At 26.6% G+C, this 18,323-nt stretch overlaps 2 protein-coding genes across 5 annotated transcripts in view; one reads left to right on the top strand and one right to left on the bottom strand.

Annotated features, from left to right (window-relative positions):
• The window catches only part of LOC107449669 (uncharacterized), a 42,728-nt gene extending 37,418 nt beyond the window's left edge, over positions 1-5,310 (top strand). For both annotated transcript variants that reach the window (XM_043048971.2, XM_071179646.1), the window contains exons 19-21: positions 847-906; positions 2,763-2,866; positions 4,643-5,310. In XM_043048971.2, coding sequence (XP_042904905.1) covers positions 847-906; positions 2,763-2,866; positions 4,643-4,682 — 204 coding nt within the window. In that variant the 3' untranslated portion in view covers positions 4,683-5,310. The remainder of the gene's footprint in view (positions 1-846; positions 907-2,762; positions 2,867-4,642) is intronic.
• An 836-nt stretch (positions 5,311-6,146) lies between these two features.
• Positions 6,147-18,323, bottom strand: part of LOC107449668 (E3 ubiquitin-protein ligase RNF123) — a 42,779-nt gene continuing 30,602 nt past the window's right edge. For all 3 annotated transcript variants that reach the window (XM_043048974.2, XM_043048972.2, XM_043048973.2), the window contains exons 28-32: positions 16,206-16,366; positions 13,607-13,725; positions 12,095-12,278; positions 8,539-8,633; positions 6,147-6,574 (exon numbers count right to left, since the gene is read on the bottom strand). In XM_043048974.2, the coding sequence (XP_042904908.1) occupies positions 6,573-6,574; positions 8,539-8,633; positions 12,095-12,278; positions 13,607-13,725; positions 16,206-16,366 (561 nt within the window). In that variant the 3' untranslated portion in view covers positions 6,147-6,572. The remainder of the gene's footprint in view (positions 6,575-8,538; positions 8,634-12,094; positions 12,279-13,606; positions 13,726-16,205; positions 16,367-18,323) is intronic.

Below are 18,323 nucleotides of genomic sequence, written 5' to 3' on the forward strand. Positions count from 1 at the left end.
AGAATTTAGTGAAATCTTAAAATTAACAATAGTAGTTACTCAGAAAATAGAATTTAGGAGTTTGAGTGTTCAAACATAATAGGCGAGGCATAAAAAAAAAACTTTAAAAAAAGGTAAACATATTGATGATGAAAAGAACCAGAATTTGTCCAAAGCCCATGAAAACAGATTCAATTTCAAAAGGAAGAGTTACGGCAATATTTTTTGTAGAATAACAAGGATGAAATTTTTTTTTATTTCAAGTCTTTAATTTATGCAAATAGGTAGTTTGTTACAGGTTTACAAATCGTCATAAGTTGTGTTATGAAACGTTCCTACTATTCGATGTATAATTAACATTTTGTCTTTTAACATGTCTTGTAATAAATAATTCTACTTAGACAGTATGCCTTCTGTAAGTAAAAACACATCCCCCCCCCCCCCAATTTTCTTACTTTAATTCTTTTGCAGCAGACTCTCTGTTACCTAGAATATAATGTTTTAGCATTTAACAGTATATCAGATTCATACTTTTGCATTATTAAACACAGGTCCCATAACCCAGGTACATTAATGATATTTCCTCTTTTTTTTTCCCTTTCAGTTTATTTGACTACCTTTAATATATGACGTAATATTGGTACCTTCCACAGAGTATATATGTTTGGTGCAATTTGACAAAATCTGTCTTTTGTTACATTAAACTTCTTTATAATAAACAATTAAGAACTAATTTATATCAAAAACTCGAACCAGCTTAAAATATTGATATTTATTTCATTGTGCGTTTTGCTTTTGTTATTTATTTTTTAAAACCTTTGCTAGAAATAAATAACTTTTAATTAATAGTTGCTACTTTTGTTTTAGGATGTGGCTGCTCTTAAAAGTTTACCTCTACTTGGTTATCAAATAGAATCTTTTTCTGAGGTAAAGAAATTATTAATATTGTTATTATTTAGGGTTGCTATTTTTTCATATTAAAGTGTAGAAAATCTTAAAGTCTGGTGATTTTTTTATCAAGATAATTATTTCTTACATTTACACATTCATAATGCTGATTAGATAATTTGAAATAACACTTTGTTTAGAGTAGAATAAAACATGTATTACTCAAAAATAAATATCAGTATGTAGCTAAACTATTTATAGAAATTAATGGGGAAAAAAACAGAAAATTTTTCTTAAAAAATACTTTCTATTTAATCATAAAAAAAAATTTAAATAGAGAATAACTATTAAGTCTGTCAGTCAGAAACTATAATTGGCATAAAAAAATATATATTAGGTATACATCTGAAAAAATTCTATATACATCTGAAAAAAAAATTCTATAACAATAAAAATTAAAGAATTAAAAATGAAAAATATTCTTAAATACTATTATTAAATACTATTATAAAATATTATTAATCATTCAAAATTTGCAGAAATTTTAAAATTCTACATAAAATAAAATAAATTCACACTTTAAAGAACGTTTTAGAAATGAAAACCTAGTGTTAAAAAAGGAGTTTCCAAGATAAAAAGCTGATGATAAATTCTCCACTTCTACAACTACATGTTAGAACATGTAATTATTTTTCATTTACTGATATAAAAGCATTTAAAACAAGAAAGGAATTAAAGTCTAACAATTTTTTAATATTTGAAAAAAAATGATCTCTCTCTCACTTTTTAATTGGAAGACAATTTTTTTAAGCTAAGTTTAATTTGACTTCAGGGTAAAAAAATTTCTGTGTGTATAGGATCTAACAAAACTCCTTTTTTTTTTTTTTTTTTTTTTTTAATTNTTTTTTCATCTTGTCAATTATTTTTGATGTATCAGAAGTGATCTAGTTCATAAGCAGATCTCTGAAAATGCTTAGATGTGGTGTATTTTACTATGAACCAATAGAGAGAGAAAAAAAACTAATTTATTGAGAAAATAATTCTATAAATTATATATTTTTGGAATATTTTTTTGTTTTCAATATTAAATTTGTTTTTAAATAAAGTGTAATTTACCTAGAAATTTTTTGAATAAAATTATAATGTGTCAATTTTTTTGTAAGTTGTATAAATTTCTAAAGCATATTTCCTGTAGGAAATGTGAATGTTAAGTTTTTCAATAGTTTAACATTAAAACAACAAACTTGAATCTTTCAAATTTCATTAAAAAAAAATTTTAATTTAAGTTTTTTTCTATATATTGATAAAATGTATTTCTATAAAACAAATTTAATCAAAAAATTAGATGTAGCACAAATATTTATTACACTTTTAAAAAGAAACTGCTAAAGCATTCACCCTGCATTTCAAAATTTTGCATTTATGATATATGTTATAGTAAATCAATTTTTAAGAACGTCTAGCATTTTATTTTGTGTACAGAGGCTCTGTCCCACAAAAATTTGTCAGTGTGAGATTTTACTCAACAATATTTTGCCACAGTTATTCGATATTGCTACCTTAAAATACTGTTTTGCAATATTTTGTGTGAGCAGATTCTGTCTCGTGATATTTTGTGAACATTTTTTCCCACCATTTTTTATTTTTGGCTATGATGAATTTTTGCATCAACAAAACATTGTTAAAATAACAATGACAAAAAAAAAAAAGTTTTTTAAAACAATGAAACTGATAGATACTCTAATGTTTCCACGCCAAACATTTCCTCAACTAAATCGAAGTTGATTTGTATGTTTTTAATCTACTTAAAAATGTGTTAATACCATGAGTTTTTTTTTTAAAAATAATGTTTTATTTGTATGTAATTTAATGGCATCTTTCTATTAATGATTTAGAACATAGCATTTGAAAACATAGATCCATCTGTGCTGTTTCAACTCACTCACCCAGGACAGGCTCCTATAATTTTTCATGCTGATACAGTTGGATCAACAGAGAGGTATGCGCAATCTCTTAAAACATTTAGTTTTACTTAACTTGAAAGTTTTGAATATATTTTTAATGTAATTTATTTCTATAAATGCGATTTTTTTCTTCTTCTTTGTTTAGTAATTCAAAAGAATATGATGATTAGTTTCAGATATCCTATTGATAACTTATAAAAATAATTCCCTGATTTAATGTAGAGCTATATTTTACTCAGTATTAAATTTACAAACAAAAAAAAAAACAAAAAAAAAAAAAAAAAAAAAAAAAAAAAAAAAAAAACGCAAATAATAGATTGCAGGATTACTGGATAGCAATTGTAAATGACATGTCTTTTTCCACATTTTTTTATAACTATAAGAAAATTAACATTTTATTAAGCATTTAATTTAAATTGCTAATTTATATGTTGAATTTATTTTTAGAAGTACACTGAAAATTTTTACACATGAGTAGTATTTATATAAATTACTAAAAAAAAAATTTCCAATATAAAATACTTTGGACATTATTTAAAATTAGACAAATATTCATTATTTGTAAGGGGCATTTTTTGACTTACAAAGTGGACGATGATTCAAAAAATGTCAGGGAACCTATGCCTTAAAGGAAAATGGAATAAATAATCAATAAGTCATTCTTTTCTTTTTAAATCATCTTATATTGATTTCTGTGAGCTAAGATTTTATAATATAAATTAATATAACTAGTGTAAACTAAATGTTACTGTGTATTGAATTATATAATTATCGTGTAAGAAAATAAGGCTAATTTGATGTGACAATTTTCTTATTTCCAAATATATAATGATTACTTTTCAGTCAACAAAGCCAATAAAATAATCTAAAAGGGAAAAAATGACCTACTGATCATTTAATTCATTGTATTAAGTTAGAAACATAGATTTTTTATTCAAGTTTACAAATTATTACTACAGTGCAATTAAAAAATTGTGTATAATTTTAGTTCTATTTTGAGAAAAGAAAGCAAAAATTTGGGATTATTCCATCAATTTTTATAATGAAGTAATTTTTAACCTATTTTCTTGAGTCTCGTCAAAATTGTACTGTAATTTCCCAACTGCACACTTTTTCACTGAATAACATGGATCAAATTGGTTTGTCGCCGTAGAAAAGCTTGTAGCTCAAAGTTAGAACAAAACCAGAACTAATTCCCAGTAGATTAACCTAAAATCTCCTGTTCGGGTGCAAGTAAAATTTGCATTAACCGTTTGAGTGCGAAGCGCTATCGCTTGTTATTTGCCAAAATTGCTCGTTTTGTACCGAAAATGTGGAGACACTGTTGCTGGTTAGTATAATTTTCGGATCGATTGAGAGCAGTTGAATTCATATCAATCGCAGTTTTTATTAATTTTACTCAATTGTGATTTTTAATAATATAAGAATTAAAATAAAATACAGTGCGCATTTCATTCCGCACTATNAAACGCTGGCACAAATAAGTGACGGTCGGGGGTGAACGAGAAAACTCTCTGACACGCGGGTGTGTCGGCCGGGAAGTGAGCGCGTTTCTTGCTGTCACATATATGTGACAGTCGGCTCGAAAGGGTCAAGTGTTCCTTCACTGGTTAGTTTACCCTATATCAGAAAACTCTTCAGCACTCAAAACGGTTAAGTTATGCTACCCTGAAAACATTTTAAAAAAATTTCTTATTTTTATATTACAATTTTGCCTAATGAATTTTAATTATTTTTTTAATCATCTTAAAATATTAGTTATTTAGAAAATTATCACATTTTTGGTTTATTAAAATATTTTGTAATTTTAGATGGATATCTGCTCTAAAAGAAGCTTCAGTACTTGAATGATGTTTATTGGACTGTTTTGATACATAATAAAAAGTGTACAGTAATTTTATCATTTGTGATAATGAGTGCCCTCTAGTGTGTGCAGCTGAACGATTGAATTCTCTTTTTTTTTGTAACTCTGGTATATAAAGGAGTCTGATTGGATGATCCTAATGCATTACGGGAATGTTTACACAGATTTTTATTTAAAATATTATATTGTACTTTTTAGAATTGATCACTTCTTGCATGTTTAGAAATTTTGCAAAAACCATATTGATTTTAGGAATCTCAATTTGTGATTTTTTTTTTAAAATTGGTATAGAAAGAAATAATAAAAGCGTATCATTCTATTATAATTTCTGTTAGTATTAGATTTGTGATATTATAGAATTTACGTACAAAAAAAGTTTTTGTATTTATGTGCAATACGAGACAGTATTTCAATTTTTGAATGAATTTTTAGAAAAAATTTTGAATAATAAACTTTTAAACTTTGTAAAAAGTTTTGAATGTGATATAATACTTTTTAAACTATGTAAGATATATTTATCTGTTAAAATTATCAGCATAAATTATTCTGAAATATTTGTAGATATCGAATTACCTTTATTTATTTTGCTGAGAATAAATTATATTTATGTTGAAATGTTTCTATTTTTTCCTTCAATTTAAAATATTATACAATGTAAAATTTTTTATTTCACGATGTTTGCAGAAAAAATTATGTATCCTATCAAAATTTGTATACATTTTTTGTATGGAGACAAATTTTAAAAAGTTAATGTAAACCGGAAAGTCGGAAATAAAAAAAATTAACGTTAGTTATAATGACTAAACTATCAGTTCAAAACAAACTTAACATTTAGAAATTCAGGAAAAAAAAATTTTTTTTTTTAAAAACTTGGACATAAAATTACTTTTCTTTTTGTATATTCCAGAAGTACTTCTTTAAAAATTTGGCTTTGTAAGAAAATGTTTTATTTGCAGCTCTGACTAGAATAACTATTTTGTTATTTTTATTTTTTATAAAATAATATTGAATATCCTCTCCTTTTCTCTGAATAAAAAGCTGAAAAAAGTTCTATGTATTATAAGAGTAATTCCTGAGAAATAAAATGAGAAAACAGGAAAAAAGTTTTAAAAACCAGAATAAATAGAAAAAAAACGTAAAAAATATTTTGTAAACAATTACCATAATTGATTTTCATAAATTTCCCGAAATGTTCTAAGACAGGATTTTCTAGTAAGCTCCTTAATCGCCCATGGGCATGAAATTTGTATTTTGTTGAAATATTTACTGTTTACAATCAAAATAAAAATTCAGCAGCCAGGCAATAGCCTATCATTTTGTAGAACTGGGGTTCGATTTGTACGAGCGTATCTGGAAGCTGTAGGGAAGTAAAGGCGTGCACTATGCTGATAATATTGCCATTATCATGCAAAATAATGGAATCTTAACGTCTTTGATCCATGACAGACTGGTGCAGCAATATTTTTTTAATAAATAATTTATTTACAAAATAACTCCAGAGTACACATTTAAATGTAATTAATTACAATAAATAATTTGTACAAATTTTCTAAGTACAGTGAGAATATTTAAAGAAATTATAACACAGTAAAGAAAGACATAATAAAATGAAGCAGTAATTACATGTAAGATTCATTGAGATACAAGTAATGAAAATCTAAATGATTAAATATGGTGACTGCAGTTCCATATATTCAGTTCAGTTTTATGAAATGCTTTCTTCTGTTTTTCGATGAAATTATTCACGCAAAAATTGGAAGATTTTGCGATACTCTGGTTGAAGTACTAAATACATGTGGGGTATTTACACTTATCAAATGTTCTGGAATTATTTCTAACAAGGTTGTATAAGTTACTCAACCAACAAAATTCTGCATTCCTGCAAAATTATAAAAACATTTATTTAAAATTATACATAGCATTTTTTCAAAAAATGAGAGATTTTATGAAACTTGTTAAAATACTTTATATATACCATAGAATAGTAAAAAGTCTGTTAAACTTTATCGTAGAAAACCACAAATTTAAAATTAAAGAAAAATAATAAAACGTATCATAATAAAATTATTTCACACAGAAAAAAAAAATTTAAAATAGCTATGACATAAAATTTAGCTTATTTTTTATTGGAATTAATACTTTTTAACATGTCATGTTGATTTTCTATTCACATTTTTCCCCACAAATATTCCTATGGTTATTAATTTTTTCTATATCTTCTTTATGGTTTTGATATATTTGGCTACATAATTTGTATGTAATAATCACTAGTAATTGACCTTCGTACACCTGATGTTAACTTGCAATCACCCAGTATGTAAATATTGTCTTTATTACGGGTGTCCTTTAATCTATGCAGACTTAGATGATTGTTAATTTCTTATCTATTAGGTCACTAATTAATATCTTGCTATATTTTTAAGAATTAACAAACTTTAAAGATTTAAGTGTTTTTAAAAATATGGTTGTATCTCAATGTTTTAAAAATATATAAGAAACCTAAAAATATTAAAACTTTTTTAAACAAGGCTCATAAAACGCATTTCAGTGAATTTAAATAAAACTAAAAATATTGATTAGTGACTTAATAGGAATTAATACATTTCCAATCTTATAACAAAACTCCCACGGGGTATAAAACAATGCATGGAAAAATGCTGTAATTTCTAAAAGTTTTATTTAAAAAAAAATTTTTTTAATGCCATGATTGCATAAATTTTCGATTGGCTAATTTGAGTACAAGAGTGCAGCAAACTCAAGATAAAAATTTTGCAATGTTATAAACTGGAGGAGTAAAAAAAAAAACAAGCGCTAAAAATATTTCTGATTAGAAAAAAGAAAAGAAACATAAAGGGGGGTCATTAAGCAATTCCACAATGTATTATAGATATATCCGTTTACTACACCTCAGATTTTCTGCATGACATAAACCTTTAATAATTTAATAAATATTTCCAATCTGTAAATTTTGCCAATTTGATCAAATTTAATTTCTTGATTAAAGCAGTTAGAAGCTAATTTACTGCTCTTACTATAGCTTGTAACATAAAATCCATCAAGGAATCTTTTATTTGGTTCCTTATAAGAAAATAACCCATAAGGGATTTTAATAAACGATACTTGACTTTGCATTTTAAGAATATATTAATGCAATGTGTAAATGTATTGATGCATTTTTAAATGAGCACAGTCGCAGAAACCTTCCAGCATGATAGCAGGCTCTGCAGATAATTTTTCATCCAAAATTTTTATTTTTAAAAAACCAACAAATGAAGAAAAATTGCTGAAACTCTTTTTTAAAACATCGCTAATCTTGTTCCTAACAAAAATTAAATTGTTAAATTATTAAACGATAAAAAATAAAGAGTGAAGAAATTTTTTTTTCTTTCTGTTACTTAATTACAGGCTTAACTGTATAGGGATTTATTAATTTTTTTAGAATCATGGTATAAAACTCAACTTAAATTTAAACAGCGTAAAGTTTTTATGTATAATTTTAAATTAGTTATATTTTCAAATTTTGCTACTTGCATGCTAGATTAAACTGAATTTTAACAATAATAATATCAGTTTGTATGGTAGTTTAGACAGAGTTGGGACCAATTTAGATTTAGGAAGATAGTGCTGCAGTTTCATCCTGCATATTCTGCTATCAGGCTCGTGAGTAGAGTATTTCTTAAATAACATTTAGGAATCGCTAATGAGGAATATAAAATATATCTACTTAGGTTAAGTAAATAAAAGCTATTTTAACAGAAGAGAATTCTTCTATTAATGAATCATTTAATAGACTGAAACCCAATCACAATTAGAGAAACAAAATACATACAGTTATTTACTTACATTTTTTTTCTGGCTGTAATGGTTTTATGCAATCGATAACTGTTTTGCAGAAGAAACATTCTTTGTGACTTAGGAGATGAAGAGATATACAAGATCTATTTTTTTTTAAAAATGTAATAATTTAATTAACATACATTAATGAATGTTAATTAACTTGTTTCAAAATAATCCAATAATAAATCATCATAATTAATTGAACAGAAATCTAATAAGTAGTAGAGAATAAATAAAAATACATTTTTTGAAATTTATTTCCTTTGTTCATAAACAGTACATTAATGAAATTTACCTTTCACTATATGAATTCTTGGCCATAGATAGCACCACTGACAAACAAGAAACGCACCCTCTGCCTTAAATTTGCTCAGTTTCACCAAGCAGGCTTGCTAGTGTGGCAAGTGACATTAGAAACAACAACACCTTTCACTATGATTGTAAATACTCAAGAGGGTATTAAAAGTGTTACTACTAACAGTTACAACTCCTAACAGTTGAGTTGATATTTTTTTTTAAGGATGTGATCCCCATGATTGCAGTCCTTACATTAGTGGTTCTTAATTTATTCCCTTTTGCCATTGCTAAATTACCCCATGATTATTTTCATTGGAGAAAACTATACCCACCTAAATTTACAAGCCTAATTTACGTTAAACAAAGAGTAATTAACCAAAAAAAATTTTTTTCATAGATAGAAAAGTGCCTTCTTCACATTTTAGGATATAAATTGTGTTATATATCCTTAAATATACCATTCTGTTGAATTTAGTTCTCAAATTGAAATTTTAAGATTATAAATATTTTTTTTCTTCAAAGTTGTAATAACTTTGAAAAAGTTAATTGTTTACAATCTTAAAATTTCTAACTAGATTCTTCTTAATCTGACTAGGTTCAATAGAGCATATATTGATGAAAAAAATAAAAATATTCAAAAATGCCTAACTAAACATAAAAATCTGAAGATGGTGTTGCAATTCACCTTATTCTCGACGACGTTTCATGCTCTTGTTGTTTTAACTTCCTGTATAAAATTCATATAGACGAATTTCTGCTGCCGTAAACCAAATTGCCTAAATCCGCATCTTAACAATCATGTAATTGCATATCAATTTAGGATAATTTCTACAAGTACTTTTTTTTATAGCTTTATATGATATTTTAAAATATGAGGAACAAATTTTTTCACAAAAAACACGACACAAAAATTAAATTAAGAAAAACTAAGTATTACCAGTATATACATACAAATCCTGAGACTCAAAAAAAGAAATAGTCTCTTTAATGCTGTGACGTCAGAAGAGGACCTCAAGACTTCCGGTAGTGTTTGTTTGTTTTTTTAGGATAGATGGTGAATAGTTGTTGGTGGTGTATATTTATTGGCCAGAAAATCGCATGGTAGGATCCAGTTTTTTTCACAGTAATTTCTATCTTTATTTGATTATCATCAGCATAAAATTAGTAAAAATCATAAAGGTATTATTTTCCTGTAAAATATTCTTGTATCCCAAATTTAAAGGCACTTATCTGTAATATAAATTTTTCTTATATTACTCTGCTATTACGCTTATGATTTTTTTTTCTAAATTAAGAGTTTAAAACTAAAAGAGTTGTTTCTTTACTATGCCATTTATTAATTTTATCTTATTACATTAAGATAAATTTATTTAAATCAGTGTCTAAACCTATTAATCATTTTATAATTATTATTTTTGGTGTAAATTACATGAATATTCCATTATAAATTACCGTTAAAGAGATCTAAAATTTAATGATTTAAACCTTAACTATCAGTTTAGACACTTAGTGATGTATGCAAAAATCATATTTAATCTATCAACCAAGCAAAAATATAAAATTACGGTTGTGAACTCGATAATTTGTTATAACAATATACCGATAATTTTAATAATTTTTTTTGCCAGGGTTATTATGCAACTTTAATCCTATTGATGGGCCCAACTCTTCAAGAAGTTTGTCGCAACATTTATATGACCACCTATGTACGTTTTTAAATTTGAACATTTTGACAAAAAGTAGACTAAAAATCATTTAAAAAAAAAAAAAAAAAAACCTGTAGTTTGGAGAGAGAAACCATTTTCAGACTTGAAATCAGCCATACAAAGTTAAACAAATCTCATGCAAAAAAAATATAGATATATATATATATATAAAAATTTTCCTCTGTGTTATTTATGTATGCGAATAGATCTTTATAGATTCCTAAGGAAAACAGAATTGTATGTGATTTTTCATGTTATTTACCAATAAAAAACATTTATTTTAAAGAAATGAATGTGTGAGAAATGGTGGCACAAGCGTAAGCAAACATAATTCTTTATAGTACATATATTTTAACTGAATAATTTCAATTTTGATATGATAAAACATGTTTTCTGCTAAAAAAACAAAACAATTATTGTGAAGCAATGAATCAGGGTTGGTGAATGACGGAAAGCAAGGGATTTAGGCCCCTAATAATTAAACAAATTATGTCCATAGGTCAGGGGGGGGCGAACCTTTATACACCAACATGCCATATTTTCTAAAAAATTGTTTAATGAGGTCATAGACAGGCCGTCAAATAATTTTGACTTCGTGATTATAGGGAAAATAATAATACTAAATACAGTACAGAACCCGTTATCCGGAAAACCAAAAAACCAGAACGAAATTCGATAAAATTTCCCGCTATTTTTAAAAAAAAATTTTTTTTTTTTTCCTCATAAGATTTTAGGATTTTTTTTTCTTTTTTGAAAGATGTTTACCTTACCATCATTTTGGAAATAATCATTAGTGTATTACTTCATCGTTTTTTCTTCTTCGTAAAATTATTTCAAAACATTTTTTTTTTAGTTGGGTTTAACAATAAAAAAAAGGCTTTTTGTAGCGATTCAGAAAACCGGAAAAATCAGTTATCCGGAATAGCGATGGTTCCGATCGTTCCGGATAATCGGTTCCCTACTGTACTATCATCTCAAAACTCTTCATTTACATTGGGAAAAAAAACATTTTGCCATGTCTTAAAACAACTTAAAGTAACATCAGTGTGACTTCCGTTGTTGCAGATTAGATGACAAATAACTTATATTAGGCTGTAATATGTTAGTTTAAGCAGGACTGTTAAATTTTTTTTTTGCTACTTATTTATTGTTAGCTTGTTTTTTTATGGTTATTAATTGTTTCTTTTTAGCATTAATTGTTAACTTTTTTATTAATAATTGTTTATTATTTGTTTGTTTTTTGTAAATTTTAATTTAATTGTTACAGATGCTTCATAGTGTAATAACATTTGCGTAATAACCATTGTGATCGGTAGCGTGCCCAAAATATTGTGTCTCGTGCCATAAATGGTACGCATGCCATTGGTTTGCCATCCCTGCCGTAGGTTAACATGAAGGTAGTAAAATCTTTTCTATTGGAAGAGGATTACATAATAAATAGTGACTGCTAAAATATAGGATCTAATAGCAATAGACTGCAATATAAATAAAATATAGTAAATATACTTTTTTAACAAAAGAAGAAACAGAACAAGTAGTGTTTATAGAAAAGTAATTACCTGCATGACTGATGTTCACAAGGATGAAATGATGTTGTTTTTGGACTAGCATAACATATAGTACAAACAAGATCATCATCAATTTCTTCCAGGCCTCTGTTCTGTTGAGCTATATCATACTTTGAATGCAACAACTGTATGAGATTTTCAACTTTTTCTGTTTCTTCTTTACTCACTTCTTTATCTATCAACAAATGGCAACATTAAAACTAACATTTCTTGCACTTTAAAGAATACTAGACGTTAGCTGTAATTGTTTTCTAATACCTCAGAAGTTTAAAAAAAATGTTCAACATACTTTAAAATAAACACGGATTAATAATAATAAATGCTCAAAAGAATCCAATTTTGTAAAGGTTAATAACTAGCATGAAATCAATGCAATGCCCATAACTAATCAACAGAGTCAACCTACAATGAAGATTCCTTACAGTGAATTTCTTCCTATAACAAAATCATTCATCGGAATGTTAAATAACATTCACAACATATTTGATATAAGAAATTACTCATTTGAAAGACTGTGTGTAATATGAAAAGCGTAAACTCCACTTTAAAATTATGAAAGTTTTATTTAGTTCAACATCAGAAAACAGATAGCAATGTAATATAGCAGAATTTTTCAAGTAAAAATAAATAGAAGAACAAATTATTCTCTAAATTGATCAATTGTCTTCACTTTTGAACAGTTTAATTACACAATAAAAATTAACGATTTTAATAGATCAGTAATATATAGCAACTTTATTTTTAGTTTAAAGTCAATTATATATTTTGAACTTTTCAGAGACAAACAATTTTGTGACCTTTACATAAATTGCAGAAAAAATCTCTAACTTTGTTATAGCGAGATCTTTTTTATAGTTAAATTTTCAACTGGAACCATTTTATCTTATTATTAGAAAATTCCGCTATGTATATGTATATATTGTATATGAAGGTCAAAAAACAATAAATAAATATTATTCAGCACAATACATAATTAAACAGCCTAAGAAATAAATGTACACTCGTCATTCATAAATACAGATGAAGTGCCAGGTGCATCCATCAAATCAACAAAAAAAAAAAAAAAATTACAAAAAAAAACATTCTTAAGAAATTAGAAACATAAATGTACTTTTGCTTATAACTCTTTCAATATAAGTGGGGCTTTAAAATTTTGATAACAAGTTATTTTTAACAAAAAATAAACTCTGTAATTAACATTTTATTTCATGTTCGGTACAGCAGCAGGGTATCTAAAACAATTACAATAAATTGCGTACTAAAATTTTTATTTGTATTTATATTTTCAAATATTTTAATTTTCTTTTATGTTTCAAAATGAGAGTTTTTTGAAACTCGACAGTTTAACAAGACAGTCAAACAAGATAGTTTTTTTAACAACGGCAAAAATGCTGTAATTAAAAAAAGACTTATAAAAAATATGCCTTACAAATAAAATAAAAGAGCTATATTTCACTAAAAGCAGTCACGGAAAAGATTTTAAAAAAACAGAGATAAACATACAATCTCTTAAAGAAAATGGCTTGAAGTTAAGAGGTTCCTGAGACATTCCAAGTAAGAAGTCTAAAGATGATGGTTGGAAACTTGGTTCTTGCAATAAGGCATTGATTGCTTTCTTTTGGCTGAAAGAATAAAATAAAATGTACAGCACATTTTCAATATTGTAAATGTCTGAGGAGACAGAAAAAATCAAAATGTGGAGTTTTTATGCAATCTAGGTAATGAGAAAAGGAAGAAACCAATATCTAAAAGATAAATATGATACTTCACCCAAAACACTAATGCTAAAATATACATTTAATATACTATACATGCAGGATTAGAAATTAAGAATATTTAATCACTGGTTCAAAAACCAGTAAGCAAAATGTATTACTGGTTAGCACACATTTTCACTAGACAGTTTACATGTTTCTATAATATATTTATATATTTCTAAAAGGTTAATAAAGTGAACTTATAAAAAAAATGACAATGTAGAGAATTTGTGCCATGATAGCTCAGGGGATGGAGCGTTCGCCTTCCAATGAGGAGAACCGATTTCAAATCCCAGCCATATGAGACAAAACAAAAACCCTAGATTAAGTTTTTAGATTATGAAACAGAGAATCACAGAACTCAAATTTCTGTGGCATTATATTTATGTCATGCCACAGTTACAAGATATTGTTACAATATTTTTAAAAAATGATCCAATGCAAGAAAAGAAACAAGGCACTGTGCTCTGCTTAACCTATTTCATATGAACCAGAAATCATGAAAGCAATTTTTTTTCTTTCTGGATATCAATTTTTAAAATATCACGTACTGTTTCACTGTCTATCAACATGATTGTAATTTTCTTTTTTAATAAAGACAAAAGCGGAAAAGGTACAATGACAGTAAAGCTTTTAGTATTATCTAAATGAGTTATTAGAGGGAAAAAAATGTTTTTAACCCAGATTAAAAATTTAAAAAAAATATCTTTACAAAGAAGAAAAGGATTTTGATTCTTTTATATTAATATATGCCATGTTATAACCATTTTTAATTATTATGTTTCTTTTTAATTTATTCATTTACTCAATGCATATAGCACAGCCTTGTAGCACAATCATGCCCAGCTATGTAAATAGCCATGTAGCCCAGTGTGTGTACAGCTTCTAGTGTTTAACCCCAAATTGTTTAGCCTTTTGCATATGGCTAATACAACCGGTTGATCAGAAAAATATAACAAACTTGGCTAAAAAACTAAAATATTATGATAGACTTTTTTGAAGAAAAAAAATGAATGAGCTTAAAAACATTTTATTTTATCAATCTGACAATCAATTTTAATTTTTATTGACTCTGAAGATGCAACTCAAATTAAGTGACTTATGTCCTCGAATTTTAACAAAAAATACAAAATAATTGATTACAGATTTTTTAAGAGGAAGAACAATTATTATTTAAAAATATTAATTAAAAATAACAACTCAAGATATTTTTTCTTTTCATTTTATATTCAATACAAAAAACACCATCATGATAGTTTTGTACAAAACTGGGAGCATGCAATTTTTTAAAGCAACTGCAAACTTGTTTACTAATAGATCAAAATAGTTCATAACAGGCCAAAAGCCATACAGTGTGCAAAAGATTTCTTATTATACCAGGTGTCCAAAAATGAAATGATTTTTGAAAGAAAATTTTTTAATAAATTTTATTTTAATTAATATTTTTATAATTTATGTTGTACATTAAAAAAAAAAGCATAAAACAACATTTAGGGATGCATTTCAGACCATTGCAATTGAAATATTTGCATGGGAGTCTTTCAGTTTTTACCTCAGACTGTGTCACTTTGTCACAGCAAATGGTGATTATTTTTTAAAAATATTGCCCTGTACGTTTTTTTAGTTAGCAGTGCTCTCTCTCTCTCCACAAATTCTATCACTAATTTTGAAATTGGGCGACAAATTTTTTAATCTTTTTGAGCAAAATGTAGCAAATTGTGTCATACATATCTCTCTCTCTCTTTTCATTTTTCTCCAATTATATTTTTTTCAAATTGTTGGTCATTTTTAGAACAATGAGTAGTTTATCCAATCACCTTGCTATGTTTTGCTTAAAATGTTAAACCTTATTTTCTTCTGAAATTTACTAGAGGGGGCAAATAATGTGCTTCGCCCCCTCTGAAATTTAGGCATTCATGAAAATAAAGTCAAGTTGGTAAGAAAAAGTTATGTTAGAAAAAAAAAAAATTTCTATATATACGTATATATTTCTGTCTTCTATATTATATATATATATTTCTGATATGCCACCTTGTTCTAACAAATGACGATTATTTTCTGAAAATATTGTTTTGTAGGTTTTTTTAGTTAGCAGTGCTCCCTTTCTCTCTCTCAATAAATTTTACACTAATTTTGAAACTGAGTGCGAAATTTTTTAGTCTTTTTAAGCAAATTGTATGTATCTATATCCTTCCATTTTTTTCAAATCGTTGGTCACTTTTAGAACCTTATAAATTGGATAAAAGTAGTTTATCCAATCAACCAAAGAATACTAACAAATGAATTAAAAATAAATGTATGATGCATACTTGAATGCTGATTGCTTCTTATTATAAAATGCTTACCTTTTTGGGACTCCATCAATGATAAGAGAAATTAATATTCCAGTAACAGCAGTCAGAATGGGGAAATGATCAATCGTTTCAAGTCCAGGAATTTCCATGCTTGCAACTAAGCAAAAGCAACCAGATTTCGATGTCACTCTGTTCAAAACTTGACAAACTAACTATTTAAGGAAGAAAAAAAAATTATATACCCAGTTACGACCATTTTAGGCAAGAAAATTTATTTTTATAATTGTAAAAAAATGATTTAAAGCATATTTATAGAATAAATACATATTAAAAGTTTCTTTTAAATTTTTTTTATTTTCTCAAAAGTAGAAACACATATTATAGTTATAAAAAAAACTATTAAATTCAACAGATTAGCGTGTATTGTAGCTCTTTTCAAAGTATTATTCTTCAGAAAAGTTACCATGAGATGTAATACTACTACATATGTTTCCATAGAAGTAGTGTTTCCACATCTATACTCCAGTTTTGTCTTCTGATCAGTGATAGGATGAATATACGACTGCCACCTACAGCTCAAAAGAGTATGATGTAAATAATCAACTGAAATTATTTTTATCATACGATACTGTAAAAACTGACCGTAGCCTATTATTTATTGAAAATTTAAAAAAATGGTAGCCAATTTGTATTATAAAAATGACAAAATACTGTAAATATAATAAGACTTTCATTCTATTTTAAAAACAGCATTGTCAACTAGAGCAGTGTTCCCCAACCTTTTTATCACCGCGGACCTGTCAATGTTAGAAGATTTTACTGCGGCCCGCTGGGAAGGGGGGACGTTGATTGTTTATATTTTAGATTATTTTGATTTATTAATTTTAATTTAATTGTATTCAAATATGCCTTCAAAATAAAATACAGTTACACCACAAAATAAATATAAAGTGATTTAACATTTTAGCATACTAGAATGCTAAATCAATGAGAACCTTGAGCTTGTTTTTTTGCAATGAGACGGTTCAATCTGGGGGTAATCCAAGACAATGATAGATTACAAACATTAAAAAATTTATGTCACTACCTTTGGGGGCCAATTTTTTTTAAATAAGGAAAATTTTAATGGTACACGGATATTTTTAATTTGGGGTATAAAACTAGGAATTTAAATTCAGTTTCAATGAAATGGACGGCCCGGTACTATTTGATCTGTGGACCGGGGTTGGGGAACACTGAACTAGAGAACTAAATATAACCACTTAAAATACTAACATGATCTGATTGTCAAAATTTCATGTTTTACTCATAAACTGATGAATATATAATAATCCTAATACTTTTTAATTTCACACCATGGCTTCTGACTTTTACAGAGCATAAAACAAAACAAAAAATCTTATTTTGGAGTTTTTATAAACGCACATTCTTTTCATAAAATAGATTGATATTCCAATTTTACAAGCTATTTTATTATAACTTTAAGGTTACAATGTTATCTTTGGCCCCAGTTAGGTTCAAATATGGCTCAATTTGTGATAAGAGCATGTTCTGAAGGACCAATATTAGGATGTCTAGATTTTTAATATTGGTTCTAGAATGACCTATATAGTGTCAATATAGGAGTTTTCATAAATGCACATTCTTTTCATGAAATAGATTGATATTCCAATTTTACAAGCTATTTTATTATAACTTTAAGGTTACAATATCTTTGGCCCCAGTTAGGTTCAAATATGGCTCAATTTCTGATAAGAGCATGTTCTGAAGGACCAATATTAGGATGTCTAGATTTTTAATATTGGTTCTAGAATGACCTATACAGTGTCAATGTAGGAGTTTTTATAAATGCACATTCTTTTCATGAAATAGATTGATATTCCAATTTTACAAGCTATTTTATTATAACTTTAAGGTTACAATGTTATCTTTGGCACCAGTTAGGTTCAAATATGGCTCATTTTCTGATAAGAGCATGTTCTGAAGGACCAATATTAGGATGTCTAGATTTTTAATATTGGTTCTAGAATGACTTATATAGTGTCAATATAGGACCTATATTGGCTGAATAATGAATATAAAATATCGAGTGAATCTTACAATTCTATATAGGGCGATATCGGAAAATAATGGCCCTTTGAACCCTTATTGAGTCAAAATTTGCTAATA

The sequence above is a fragment of the Parasteatoda tepidariorum genome, chromosome 4 (assembly GCF_043381705.1).
Source record: "Parasteatoda tepidariorum isolate YZ-2023 chromosome 4, CAS_Ptep_4.0, whole genome shotgun sequence".
Classification (NCBI taxonomy): Eukaryota; Metazoa; Arthropoda; class Arachnida; order Araneae; family Theridiidae; genus Parasteatoda; species Parasteatoda tepidariorum.